This window comes from Megachile rotundata, chromosome 1 (genome assembly GCF_050947335.1).
Source record: "Megachile rotundata isolate GNS110a chromosome 1, iyMegRotu1, whole genome shotgun sequence".
In the NCBI taxonomy this organism is placed as follows: Eukaryota; Metazoa; Arthropoda; class Insecta; order Hymenoptera; family Megachilidae; genus Megachile; species Megachile rotundata.
In genome coordinates, this window is record NC_134983.1 from 14685193 (window position 1) to 14699101 (window position 13909).

Consider the following 13909-nt stretch of genomic DNA (forward strand, 5'->3'; position numbering starts at 1 on the left):
GCCTACTTATCAAAGTTGCTTGAGGTTCATATCCGAAAGTTCATTAGTAAAATAAACCTTTAAAATTCATTTCACTCAAAATATTTAATATAATTTCGAATTTATTTTGTTACAGATCCAGAAGACACCGGCTACAACCCCGTGGACGATCCGCCGATGGAGAATCCAGAACCAGAATTAGACGAGATCGAAATGGAAGTGAGCGACGTGAACCTGCCAGTGTTGTTCTCCCTCACGAACGATTCGGACAAATGGGTGCTGCTGCAGGACCTGATGGCGGCTCTGAGGATAAAGAGTCGGGACGCGTTGCTGCGTCAGGTGAATCCTAAAGCGCCGACGGGTCCTCCGGCCGTGGCTCATCGTGAGGTAATGAAGGAGCTGAAGCTCCAGGACTTCCTGGAGCAGTCTCGTTGCTGTCACCTGCTCAGCGGCGGCGAGAGGATCAACGTGCGCGGCTCGAAGGTGACTCTGATCAAGTACAACGACAAAGTGAGGTCCCTGTTGAACGTGGAGAAGGTGGTGATCAGCCTCAGGTGACAGGAGGCGTCTCTGGGGCCGTGTTCACCCCAGGCTAAACCGTCGACTTCCGCTACGAAGGAGGCCACCAAGAAGAGCTCGAGCGTTTCGCCTAAACGCGAGAGGCAGGCCAGAACGCGACAGGGTAACAAGACAGCTATCGCCGATTGAAAACGCGGCTGGAACTGTCCAGGTTTAAGCACCTGTTAACACATTCGGCTTTCCTTTTGGTCCGCGAACCGTCGTGAAATGGCGGGCAAGGTGCATGCGATGTGCGGTGCAAAATCGATTTAGGTAAAGTTTAGAGAGATGAACCGTCGAAAGTGTCGGCGTACCGTAACACGGCGTTTAATTATTTAGCAGTATTTATTGGCAAATGTTCTACGCTACTATTTGCGGATTACAGTGATATTTTATTGACATACTCCGTGATTTGAGCCCTGGCGATCATTCGGGTATTCAAACGCAACGCTTCTCTACGAAGATTGTCGTCGTTCCTGTCCGAGCATACTTGTACCGTATTTCGATAACTACTTAATTCAACGTTCGATTCGATGCAAATTCGAGAGCTGTAGAGAAAAACCTCGCGAGTACTCGGGACGATAGCGTACGAGATTCTTCAGAAATATTTTTTATCGTCACGTTGAAACCTTTGGTAGGTTAATGCGGTAGTGGATAGAGGTGCCTAGGTATAACATGAAACCACTGGTTGGTTACTCATATTGTGAAAATTTGGAAACCTGGGATTTGGGGACTACGAACTTTTGAAGTTCAGATAAATTTGGAGATTTGAGGAATTTGAGAATGTAGAAATTTGTACATTTAGGGGTTTGAGAAGTTGAGAATTTAGAAATGTGGGGATTTAGAGATTTACGCGTTTGCAGAATTTGTAGATTATGGAATTTGGGAATATTAGAATGTAAGAATTTGAGGGTTGGAAATTTTAGGATTTAAAGATTTGTGAATTTGTGAATTTGAGAACCTACGTGTATACTTGTATACATTTTTCGGGCACCATATCTGTCTACTGCAGCATTAACGTCGCTCCAGTTTGTCTCGAACTCGATCGTTCATACAGAGAATTGATACTCAATCGATAGTTTAAAAGCTGTACGAGAAACGGACACTGTAACACATACATTTTTTTTACGTTCTCGATACTTGGATCACGTTCTACGTTTAGCCGTTGACGTATAAATAGAACGGCTTTAGCTAGTAACACAAATACGTCATCGATGGAGTTTTCTTTTTTTCCACGTTACCAATTTGTTAATTTCGTTTCTCATTTCTTGTCTATTAATACCAGCGAGTCAATTATAGAGTATAATTCGATTGTTTATGTTTACCGTTTAGATATAAGCGAGCGTTGAATTTAGCCGTCGAAAGCGAAGCATTTACGTTTTCCGTTTTATTACCGTTGTATCTTCCTTTCCGTTCTGTTTTATCCTGGGATGTGCAATTTCGTCAATTCGCTTCTCGTCAAACGATTACGAGCCGACCGACGACCGATGAACGCGATCGATTAACGGTTCTGAACGAAAAAATGGAAAAAGAAAGATGGAGGAGAACGAAAATAGAGAAAACGTTGGATGTCGAGCGTGTTATCGGACACCGATTGGATCGTCCAGTGTTCACTGTGCAATAACCCTCGTCCGACTGGCGACGATTGGTTCTCAAATTAGCGATTTCCGTTCACCATGTTACAAATTAAGTTTAATTGTTCGCTTCGGAAGATGGAGGACGAGCGATCGACGCGTTCACTGTTGCCTAGTTGTATCACTTTTTAGAACGTTTGTCCTCTCGAAAATCATACATTGTTTAAGTTTTCTCGTCCTCTTCTTTTTTTTTTAGAGTTTCATTTATTGATTCAACGAACCATTGTTTGTTATCAATTGTCAACGTGTTAATTTTTATGTATTTTCTCGTTATTACTGATTCTAGTATAAATTACACTCGAATTCGAATGTTGCGTTAACGTGTTAAATACCTATTCATTTTCCAGTTATAACCTTATGAATGTAATATTAATATAATTGATATGGTACCTAGAATTTCTTTTAAAATTTTTTTATTCTCTTTGCCAGTCGCGGCATTCGTGTTATCCTCGGACTGCCAAGACAGAGATAAATTTATTTTTAACTTTAGTTCTTTCTGAATTTTAGATCAGAAGATTATAAAACTGCCTACTTTCGATCGAATAAGTTTTGTAGGTCTGGGTCATCCAGTTCTACTGTTTTTTAACACTTTGACGGTCGCATATACCATAAAATTATTTATTAACATTTTTTGTATTTAATAAGAAATTACATTTGAAAATTTGAGTTTATGTATGTTGAATAATTATTAGTTGTTTAATTGAATTGATAGAATCAAAATATCGTAAGGAATAATGACGTATTCGGGGACGGTCAAAGAATCTTTCATTTCTGAAGATTGTTAAAAAATTTGCATTAAAAATGTATAGATTTAAAATTAGTAAAACTTTACATTTGAAAATGTATGAACTTGAAACTTTGAATCTTAAAATATAAAAACTTGTAAATTTACCGATAAATATTTCCAAACGTTCAAATTAAAAAATAACCAAATTCCCATATATCAAAATGATGAAATCAGCAAATTCCCAAATATCAAAATGAAGTCAACAAATTTCCAAATATCAAAATAATTAAATCAGCAAATTCCTAAATCACAAACTTTCAAATTTCAAAATCAGGATCAACCAAACCTCCGAATACGTCAGCGGCCGTCAAAGTGTTAAATCAGTTTAACAAACTGCGTGATTAAGCGAAAACCCCCGTTCAGCAGTGAACGCGTTCGCTGATCGGCGCAAAATAATACATAAGGAGTACCGAAAGCAATTACTATTGAAACCGTCGTACTTAGTTTCTCGCGAGGAAAAAAGCTGCCCAAACGATCGGAAAGCTCCTTACGTGTTACGAAGCTTTTACGAGTGTTTTTGTTCAGCCAATCGCGCGTTTCCGTTTCACGGTACACACAAGATTCTTCAATTGTTATGATCAGTCTCAGGGAACTGTCTGTATGCGTATTCGCGATTATCCTATGCGTTTAAATCGATTGGACGCGACCGGCCATTGTCCGTGCTCGATCAATGTAAACGTTCGTTAGGGATGTTTTTAATTTAATTGTCCGGTGTAAAATATAGGCGAAGAAGTCGTAAACGCATCGAAAACGAAGGTTTGATCGAGCACGGCCTCCTTTTTGCCGGCCGCGCTCGTTAATTTTATTTAGCTGACGATTTACATGGATATTAAACGTGGACAGTGGAATGCAATTGACACGTGTACATACCTATTTTCGAATAAACGTATATGGCTATGGGGCACCGTTTTCGTTACAGTTGGAACATAGCGACGTAACTAGGTTAACTTTTTGGGGTAGGTTTTATGGTGGGGTATATTGTAAACCTTCAGATTGTTTTTATGTTAAATAATTCAGCTTTCATTTTTTGAAACACTTACATTTTTTGTATTTCAAAGAATTCTGTGTAATTTAGGTTTCTTTCTTAAAAAGAAGGGTGGGACTAGAATTGATTCAAAGTGTGAATTAATCTGATGAGAAATTATTGGAGTAGGTATGCTAAGGAGCAGAGTAAGATTTATTAAGAATGATGAAGATATATGAAGATGCAATGTTTTGGAAAATTAAAAATTTTGTAGTTGTTGAAAGTTTGAGATCTTTGGAGAGTTAAGAATTTGAGAATTTAGAGTCTTGAACATTTAAGAACTTAAATATAAAAATTTAAGAATGAAATCAGACTTACACCTGACAAACTTAAAGATTTTAAACAATATTAGTAAAGTGTCCTCCTAATATATCTTTCGATTCCAAAACCACCCCCCAGAAACTCCTAGTTACGTCAAAAGAAAAAACGTCGCCGGTTATGCGTGTAGGAGCGTAGAGAATAAACGGGTCAAATTAGGAGAGGTGCAAACTAAGAAGGTTCTTAAAAAAAAAAAATGGAAATTGAAACACGGTCTGTGTATGTAAGTAATTGTGCGTAATGTACCTTTTTAAATGTAAAGTAGAGGATACCGAGCAATAGCCGTAAGTAGCAGAAAGACGCTTGTTAATATTATTAGAGGCGTCCGTCACACGTGTAATTGTGTATAAGAAGTGCATACGAAAAGATAAAGTACCAGCGTTTTAGAGAAACTGTAATTTCAGCGAAACCCGAAATGAAAGGGGTACATATGCGTGTATATAAAAACTTTCTCGCAATATAGGGGCTACGCAGATACTACCGTGCTACTAATTAATTATTATTATTATCGTTAACTATTTACGATTACCGGACACCGATAACTACGATTACAGCTAATTACTATTACTATTTGCCACTACCACTGCTACTACTATCACTACCGCTACCGACAAAAAACTATATATATATATATAAATATATTATTAATTACCATTGTCACAACTATCCGCTTTTTTTATTGTACGATATATACATAATAGCGAACTATGAATGTACATTTTCTTAGCTGTATAACACGTTCTACACTCCCACCCTCTACCCCCGTACCCTTCAATTGTAATTTATATTAATATACGACGATAAATGTGTTAAAAGGGAGAAAAAAAAACAGAACCGCTACTGCTTCGCGAGAAGAACGGAATTCTATGTGAGAAAGAACAAATATATTATATATATACATAGATATATAAATATAAATATGAGTATATATGTATATATACGTACATATATATATATTTTATTTCGACAAAAAAGGTTTAGTTTAATGGATAACGTTGAGGAAAACGCGACGGTGAAGTGTACGCAAATTAAATTCTCTCTGTGATTCGTCTAAAGAATGTAACTAAGAATGTAGTGAAAAGGAAAACGGCAAAAAGAAGATGAAAGAGTTATTATGATTTAATAAGCATTAAGTAGTATTATTACTGTCATTCGTCATTGCTCCGTACCATCAGGTTCAGCGAACAGACAAAATGAATGCAAGTCAGAATGGAACGACAAACTCGATTTTCGTAATGAACTCGACTCGTGAATTTTCTTTTCGCTAATAACAGTAACGAGTTATCCTATCGATGTAATAATAAAAAACAAGTATTTTTACCGATCTCCGATTTTTTATTCTGTCACTTCCCACATTCCTTTATTTTATTTTTAAAATTCTCACGAACTGACACTTTTACGGATCAAATTGTAATATTATAAATACTAGGTAGAAACTCAATAGTTCAGAAATTTGTATGTTTAAAATTTCAGAAATTTGGTAATCACTGCAAGTTTCAAAATATAGAAATTAAAAAATTTAGTAATTTACAAGACACTTTCAAATTTTCAAACCTAAGTTGTCAAGTTGTGAAAGTCATGAAAGTGTAATAAAATAGGTGTTTATTTTAAAAAACAGAAAAGATGGGGTTACTCAAAAAGCCGTGACTAAAATCGGTAAAACGTTTATTAACTATTTAAAAACGATGAAACAAGGTGAACATGAGATTGACAATTCAATAAGTAATATTATTAAATAGACTATAGAGGTGTATAATAAGTGTTTGTAGTAATTATTCTCTTTATACGTTCCTTTACATCGAGACAGGCGTCTTTTTCTTCATCATTTTCTCCGCAATGTTTTTTTACTCTTTTTTTCATAGATTTTTTAACTTATGGCGAAGCCTAGCTCTTTCTGTGTTCAGGCACGACCCGTGCAATTAAATCACGGCAACGCTTCTCGTCACTTGGCTCGTTCGCTATCCGTAAATACACGATTCCGTTTCGTTTGCAAATACGATTCTAAAAAACGCAGAATCCTCTGTCCATAGGAAAAATAGCTTGTAGAAAGCGTACTGGCGCTAATCTTTACCGATCGCGTTTCGGCACAGGGAAACAAAAAACCGCACGAGAAAACGCAAAGTACGTAGATTTCTACGAGCCTCATTCAACCAAGGGAGAAGCAATCGCCAAAAAATCACCGTGCAATCGACGATATCGATGTAAACGGTAGGGCGTGTGGCCATTTCGACGATATACAATTTTATTTTCGTTAGCTGGCCTTCGTTATTCTCTCGCAACGATGCTTATTAGTGTTCTCCGCCATTTTGTCGTGCAACATCCTCACGCTCGATTTCATTCTCTCCTTTTCGTAAGTACTACGATCGACGATGTTCTCGATTGTTTTCACCTAAGTCTATCTGTTCGATCATCGCTAAATTCGCCGCTAAATTCTTCGACACGCTCGCGACCTTCGCGCTGCAACTTCTCGAATTTCGTGTGAAAAAATGGCTACGAGGCGTTTCGTCGATCGAGCCGTTCGATTGAGGATCAACTTCGAATTTTCACGACACATCTTCATTCGTGTCACGCTCCTTTCGTCCGTCAGCTTTCTATGGATTGGCACTGGCCAATCGTAGAAAACGACACCGGAAATTAACAATCGAACGGTACACCTCTTCGAGAAAACCCGCTTCGAATCCACGCCGTATGCTACCCACCATATACCATCTCGATTACCCGGGTAACAGGTATTTACAATAATATATATATATGTGTATATATATATATTTATGTATACCTACTATCGTAATAATAATTTAGTAGTGGTATTTAAATTACAATAGTGTTCATTCTTTCTCTCCTTAACTGTCTTCCTCTTTCGCTCGTTCTTTCTCTCTCTCTCTAACGCTCACACGTTCATACTCTCTTCCTCGCTTTCTCTCTGTATATATATATTTATTTATTTATTCATTTATTTATATATATATTTATATATATATAATGTTGCACATAACCCAGTACTGGCTTAGTAATCTAGCTGTACAAAACATTATATATCGCTAATCTAGCATCTAAAGATTTGTCCTGTGAGGTTTGATGAATCGTGAGGTTCGTTACATGCGTCCGGATTTTGTCTTTGTCTCGTCTCTCTTTTGAAACAGATACGAAAAAGTATGTCCCGTTCTGTTCTGCGTTCTTTGTTCTTTTCATGCTCTCTCGATTCATTCTCTACGCTCGAATGTTCGCCTTCGAAACGCCGTTCTAACGAATCTATCTCGATTCCCTCGTACTCCTTCTCTCTCGCCTCTTATTGCGATTAAGTACATTAAAAAATACCGCGCTACTTCGCTCAGAATTAACCGGACCAAGCTATACATATACAGTGATCGGTGAAGCCAAGTGTTATTATTTATTTATTATTATTATTATAATAATGTTATTTTTTTGTTATTTTATTTCTGCGTATCGTGTCTCTCCCGTTCCGTTCGTCAACTCGTGTTACGCTTATCGTCGTCGTCGCGATTTGCGCGTGAAGGAAACGAAAACAACAAAAAGAGAATTCTCCCTTTTTTTAAAGCGTCTAAACGTGCTGTGCGCGTCTTGCGAGCGATCGCGACGAGAATCTACCTTAAAAATCTACTATTCTTCTTTGTCGCTTTTTTGTGTCCTTCGTGTCGCTCGTACGTTCGATTTCAATCGAGTCGATGTTTATTGGTCGCCTGTTTCGACGCGTTCTCGTTCGAGCTCTAACGAACAGAATATCTGTAGAATTTCGATTTGAAATTTCAACTATTTGGACAATTTGATTATTCGAATAATTAGAGTTTGATGATATTGGTACAATTCGGGGTCGAGGTCGCATTATTCAGATAATTTGAACATTTCGATCTCTAATTATTCAATTAAATGTTAGTAGAATTCAATTATGAAATTGAAGAAACTTGGATAGTTCGAATTTTCTGATAATCAAATATGACTGGACTTGAAGAAGCATTTAAAATTCAAATAATTCACACAATCATTTGAGCGTCCGAATTATTCCAACAATCAAGTCATCGAATTTTAAAGTTACCCTAATTATTTAAATAATCAAGTGCCCAAGAATTTCAAATAATCCAAATATTCGAATATTAGCACAGTATCGTGCACGTTGCAGCGAACGCGTCGTGGCAGATCGATCGACAAGAAACTACGACGCGAATCTTTGTTTTATCTTTTCTCATGTGTATATAAAACATACACACACACACTCACACACGTAGTTATATTTAGTTCGACTTCGATCGCGGCGATCTCGTCGCGCGCACATTGAAATCGATTTCGAGGCGAATACACGACCATCGGAGACGGTTCGTTCAACCGTTTTCTTCCCTCCGATTACAATGAAAAAAAAGGGAGAGTGCGTATCGACGATTACAAATTACGAAGCTCGAGTAACTGTTTCGTGTTCGTTGCGACGGGGAGGATGCGCTGTGTCCCGGGACGTCGTGTATTCGTGTCACGTGCAATGTCGTAGCAAAAATTCAAGGTAGACGAACGCCCGTGACGATGATGTATCTCCTTGTTCGTGGTTCGACAAACCCGGTTCGATACGTGAAGAACATCGTGGTACAACGAAACACTTTTGGTATCTTTAACACTATAACACGGATCTTCGTCTGACGGTGTCTCGTCAAAAATACTAACATGCTACCATCCTTATTCGGCAAACGACGAATCCTAACATCGATTGTTTCAACCTTTCGTGATCGATAACGTAGCTCCTACCCTCGCGTGTATCCTCGAGTTCCGAGGAAACAAACACGCTAACGATATACATATTAACTTAATTTTCTCCTTTCGAGATTGTTGTTCGGTTATCCGTTCGATTAGTCAGAGTCTTCTCGACGAGCCTCGCGGGCAAGGCAAACGTCTCGATCGTGTGTTACTCGATTTGGGCAGGGTACGGGACGGGTATCGGGATGGGAACGGGGAAGGCATTATTAGAGTTACTCGATTATTTTATTAAGAGTAATTAAGCTTGACGCCTCGGAGGTAAGGTCCAAGCGTTCGGACCGGGCTGAGCGTTGGGGGCAGGACGTCACAGTTGCTGGTCCCTGCACGGTACCCAAATGTTCGGTCCTGATTGCTCGGCGATCACCTCCTTCACCTTCACGTAGATCTCTTCAGGCGTGTCACCTTGTACTACGGCTGTAACAAAAATATTTCATTCTTTATTTTATAGCCATTTTACATTTCATTCTTATTTGGTTGCGCTGTTCAGATTCTGATCTTGAAGAGACATCACCTAGGTGAATCTGTATCAATTAAGTGAATCAGCTAAGTGAATCTACATCGACTAGATTTATGGGTATACCAGTTAGGTCAACCTACATCAATTAGTTGATTTTATATCAACAGGGTGAATGTACATTGGCTAGGTGAATCTGTATCAGGTAATTGAATGTACATCAATTAGGTGAATCTACATCGACTAGATGAATTTATGGGTGAACGTATATCAGTTAGGTGAATCTACATCAATTAGCTGATTTTATATCAACAGGGTGAATGTACATCAGCTATGTGAATCTGTATCAGCTAATTGAATGTACATCAACCAGATGATTTTATGTCGACTATGTGAATGTTCATCAGCTTTGTGAATCTGTATCAGCTAATTGAATGTACATCAACAAGGAGAATCTACAACAACCAGGTGAACCTGTATCAACTAGCTGTTCCATATCAACTAAGTGAATCTGCACCAACTAATTAGATCAGCTGTCAGAATCTTTATCAACCAGGTGAATCTACGTCAACTGAATCCACTTCAATTAGGTGAATCTATAGATAACTATATCAAAGATGTAGAATGAAATTGCTTACCAGTAAAATACTCTCCAAACTCTTGTTCCATCTTCAGAGCTCGTTCGTACGTCTTTTTCGCCTGCTCCTCGGTCATCCTCTTGTTCATCTCCCTACAAAAATCAGTTGTCAATGAAATATATTCAAGAACTATATAGGTTCTGCTAGATATCACTTACATGACTGATTCCACGGACTTCGGTTTAATGAAAATGGCGATAGGATAGAGCTGCGCTACTTGTAACCTCTTGATGGCATTTCCGCTAACGTCGAGAATACAGTGCTTTCCCTGAAATCAAGTTAGGTATTATATTATGTACTGAGCTTAATTAACATGTACACAGTCTTGTACATGTACACATAAATATTTGAAAACTATTTGTAATACAAAATAAGTATATATGGACTATTCTATGTATGTCTAGACGGATGCAGATATAGAATGTATTATGTTTCATTTTATTATTTTGTATTTTTGCTTTAACTACCTTTTCAGCCACCTCTCGAACAGACGCCACGGACGTTCCATAAAGATTATCGTTGTACTGGCCAGCCTCTATGAACAGATGATTCTGAATATCCCTCTCCATTTGTTCCCTGGACGCCACAAAATGATAGTCTCGACCATCCACTTCGTATTCCCTTCTACTCCTCGTTGTGTCTGAAACATTTCCAAATTTTTCACTGAGACTTTAAACTTGAATTTTCAGACTTAACCATGAAACTTCGAGACTGAAACCTCAAGACTTCTTAACCTTGTAACCTCAAAACTTTTAAGTTCCGCTATTATCGAACTTTCAGATTACACGACAAAGTCTGAAAACTTGAGAAATTCGAAAGCTCGAATATTTGCAAGATGACAAATCATCTCAAACGTGAAAAGCCATTTTCGAAACTAAATCTCATAAACTATATCTCAAAATAAATAGGTGAATGACTTACGTGGCACGCAGCTGCCGAATCTATCAGGGAACTCGGAGATGAGGTCGTCGTTGATGCGATCCTTGAGTGGACCCAGAATAATGACGGGTCGAGTGTACTGAATGGTGAGCTGCTGGACAGCCTCGTACGACAGCACATTTTCTTCGCTGCCTGCAATTTTTTGTATAAGTACATTCTCGTCACCTCGACACCCTCTGTGTTCTTTGTATAAAAAGCTTTGTTATCCTCGGTTAGATCGGTCGCACTCTTTCAAACACGCGAAGACAAACGTTTCTCTTTCGACTTCCCTTTTCGTCGAATTATCAACGAAAGAGAGAGAGAGTAAAAATAAAGAAAATAGAAAAGTTCTCGTCGCGAAAAGATTTGCTGCAAATCGATCTCGATTCGTTGGAGTTAGGTTAACGGTTGCACAGAAACGCGGTCGATTATTCAATGTCACCTTGGAGTGAGTGGTCCATGCTTTAGCACCTAGGAGAAGCGAGGAAAGGTAAGCTCCCTAGGGAATAGTACTTAGGCGATCGAAGAGAGACAGAGAGTGCCAAGGTTGATGTTGCATCGGTTAATGTAGTGGCTATGCTAACAAAACTCGGAGTTTGCACTTTGAAATCGATACCCGATGCTACGTAACGGTAACGATTTAATAGTACGGTTACTGGAGCATGGCGTTTCTCGTTGCCTATTGATTGCTTCGGTAATCAGAGGATTTTTGTTGAGGATATTTTGCGCGTCGGTAAATTTTGTTGAGTTGTCAAGATATGATTTAGGTTTGTGGAGAGGTTTTGCAATTTGTGGATCTGAAGTTTTATATTTGAAAATTTATGAATTTTTTAATTTTGGGGTTTCACAAGTTCCCAAATTTCCAATTTCTCAATTTTCCAATTCCACAATTTTTCAATTTCTCAATCTTCCAATTCCACAATTTTCCAATTTCTCAATCTTCCAATTCCACAATTTTTCGATTTCTCAATCTTCCAATTCCACAATTTTCCAATTTCTCAATCTTCCAATTCCATAATTTTCCAAATTTCCAATTTCTCAATTTTCCTATTTCACAATTTCCCAAATTTCCAATTTCTCAATTTTCCTATTCCACAATTTCCCAAATTTCCAATTTCTCAATCTTCCAATTCCACAATTTTCCAATTTTTCAATTCCACAATTTTTCAATTTCTCAATTTTCCTATTCCACAATTTTCCAATTTTCTAATTTCCCAAATTTTCAATTTCCTAATTTTCCAATTTCTCAATTTCCCCATTTCAGCATTTCCACATTTCCCAATTTTCTACATTTTCCAATTTACCATTTTCTTATTTTTCAAATTCCTCAATTTCGAAATCTTCAAATTTCCCATATTGTAAATTATCAAACATTCCGCAATAAAATTTTTTAATTTCCAAATTTCCATACATTAAACCCTCCAGATCTGCAAATTTTCACCCTTCAACTCCTCTAAATACATAAACAACTAAATACCTAATTTGTACATTAAAAAATTAAAAACCATCCACATTACAAAATCCACAACTTGAAACTCCCAAAAAAGTGAAACATCAAAACTTCCCCAACGAAAATCCTCGTTAGCAATAACTATACGTTCAGGTACACATCACCACTACAAAATTGCAACAAAAATCGCCGAATGTCTTCCAAATTTTCATTAAGCTTATTTTACATGTATGTTAAGCTCAGCGAGAAATAAATTAATTTCGTGATTGATTGATTGAATGTATAAGGGCCTCGACTGCTATGATCGTTGGCCCAATTTCATGATTCTATCCTAGGTATCCAATCCTTGTTCGGGGTAGGTTAATTAGTATACAAATAGAACTCAAACGACAAACAGACAGACAAAAAGCACGTCGCGGCTGTCCCAACTGCGCGAAGCGTTCCGGCGTGTTGTCAGTGCGCAGGGTAGGGTCGGGAAAAGTTAAAAAAAAAGTCAAAGAAAAAAAAAAAACAAAGTGGATCTCGATCGAAACCACGTTCGACAATGTTAGTCTAAGGAGGTAATTCAGCATAGGTATGCTGGTTCACTCCTGTTCACACAATTGACTCGTTTCATTTATTTGTTATCACTTACTAAACTCGTCATTATTCTCATCATCCTCCTTTTCCAGATAAACTAATGTCAGTTCCTCCATATACGGCAGTTCAACACGATATAAAATTTCTCTACTCCCTGCGACGCAAGATAAATCTTTTTGTGAATGAAACAGATGGAAGAAGCGCGGCGTGAAATGAAAGCGGAGACGAAGAATGAACGGTCGTTTCGCTCGTTCATGACGACCACGAACGTGAAATCGTTTAGTGATAACGGATATTAGTTTCGAAGATACGCCGACGGAATTTCAACGAAAAAAAACCCGTTGGTTTTGTTCCCTGGCTGATCGATAATCGAAAACCGCGTCGCGAGAGCTTGGAGAAATATTAATTGAAACGAATCGTCTGGACGAAAAACAAGGGGAGAAAGCTAAAGTGGGCTCCATTTTGTTTCTGGTCACCCGGATCAACAAATTCAAGCGAACGAACTCTGAAAGCTGGGGTACTTTTGTCGATTGTGTATTAATTTCTCTGGTGTGATCGATCAGTTGCGTATGAAAGGGTTTTGAAATATAAAGTCATTGAATATTAAATTTGATGAAATAGTTATTAACGTCGATCATTTCATTCGCAACGGTTTAATAAAATATGCGCAGTCGTTCATGGAAATGTTCGAATGGTTGTTTTCGAATTGATGGAAAAATAAGTGAGTTTGAGTTTATTATATCAAATTAAAAATATTTTTAAATCAAATGTTCAAATTTTTGATTCTCTAAAATTCTGCATTTTTTAATTTT

The 13909-nt window shown here is 37.7% G+C and overlaps 2 protein-coding genes across 20 annotated transcripts in view; one reads left to right on the forward strand and one right to left on the reverse strand.

Annotated features, from left to right (window-relative positions):
* The window catches only part of LOC100877383 (uncharacterized), a 361812-nt gene extending 356188 nt beyond the window's left edge, over positions 1-5624 (forward strand). For all 6 annotated transcript variants that reach the window (XM_076534898.1, XM_076534904.1, XM_012297573.2 and 3 more), the window contains one exon: positions 116-5624. In XM_076534898.1, the coding sequence (XP_076391013.1) occupies positions 116-537 (422 nt within the window). In that variant the 3' untranslated portion in view covers positions 538-5624. The remainder of the gene's footprint in view (positions 1-115) is intronic.
* A 324-nt stretch (positions 5625-5948) lies between these two features.
* The window catches only part of dlg1 (MAGUK family member discs large 1), a 360229-nt gene continuing 352268 nt past the window's right edge, over positions 5949-13909 (reverse strand). For 9 of the 14 annotated variants that reach the window (XM_076534967.1, XM_076534964.1, XM_076534978.1 and 6 more), the window contains 6 exons: positions 13153-13251; positions 11072-11221; positions 10618-10790; positions 10309-10418; positions 10151-10242; positions 5949-9472 (listed from right to left, as the gene is read on the reverse strand). In XM_076534967.1, coding sequence (XP_076391082.1) covers positions 9363-9472; positions 10151-10242; positions 10309-10418; positions 10618-10790; positions 11072-11221; positions 13153-13251 — 734 coding nt within the window. In that variant the 3' untranslated portion in view covers positions 5949-9362. The remainder of the gene's footprint in view (positions 9473-10150; positions 10243-10308; positions 10419-10617; positions 10791-11071; positions 11222-13152; positions 13252-13909) is intronic. The other 5 variants (XM_076535000.1, XM_076534998.1, XM_076534986.1 and 2 more) reach the window with 1 other exon arrangement.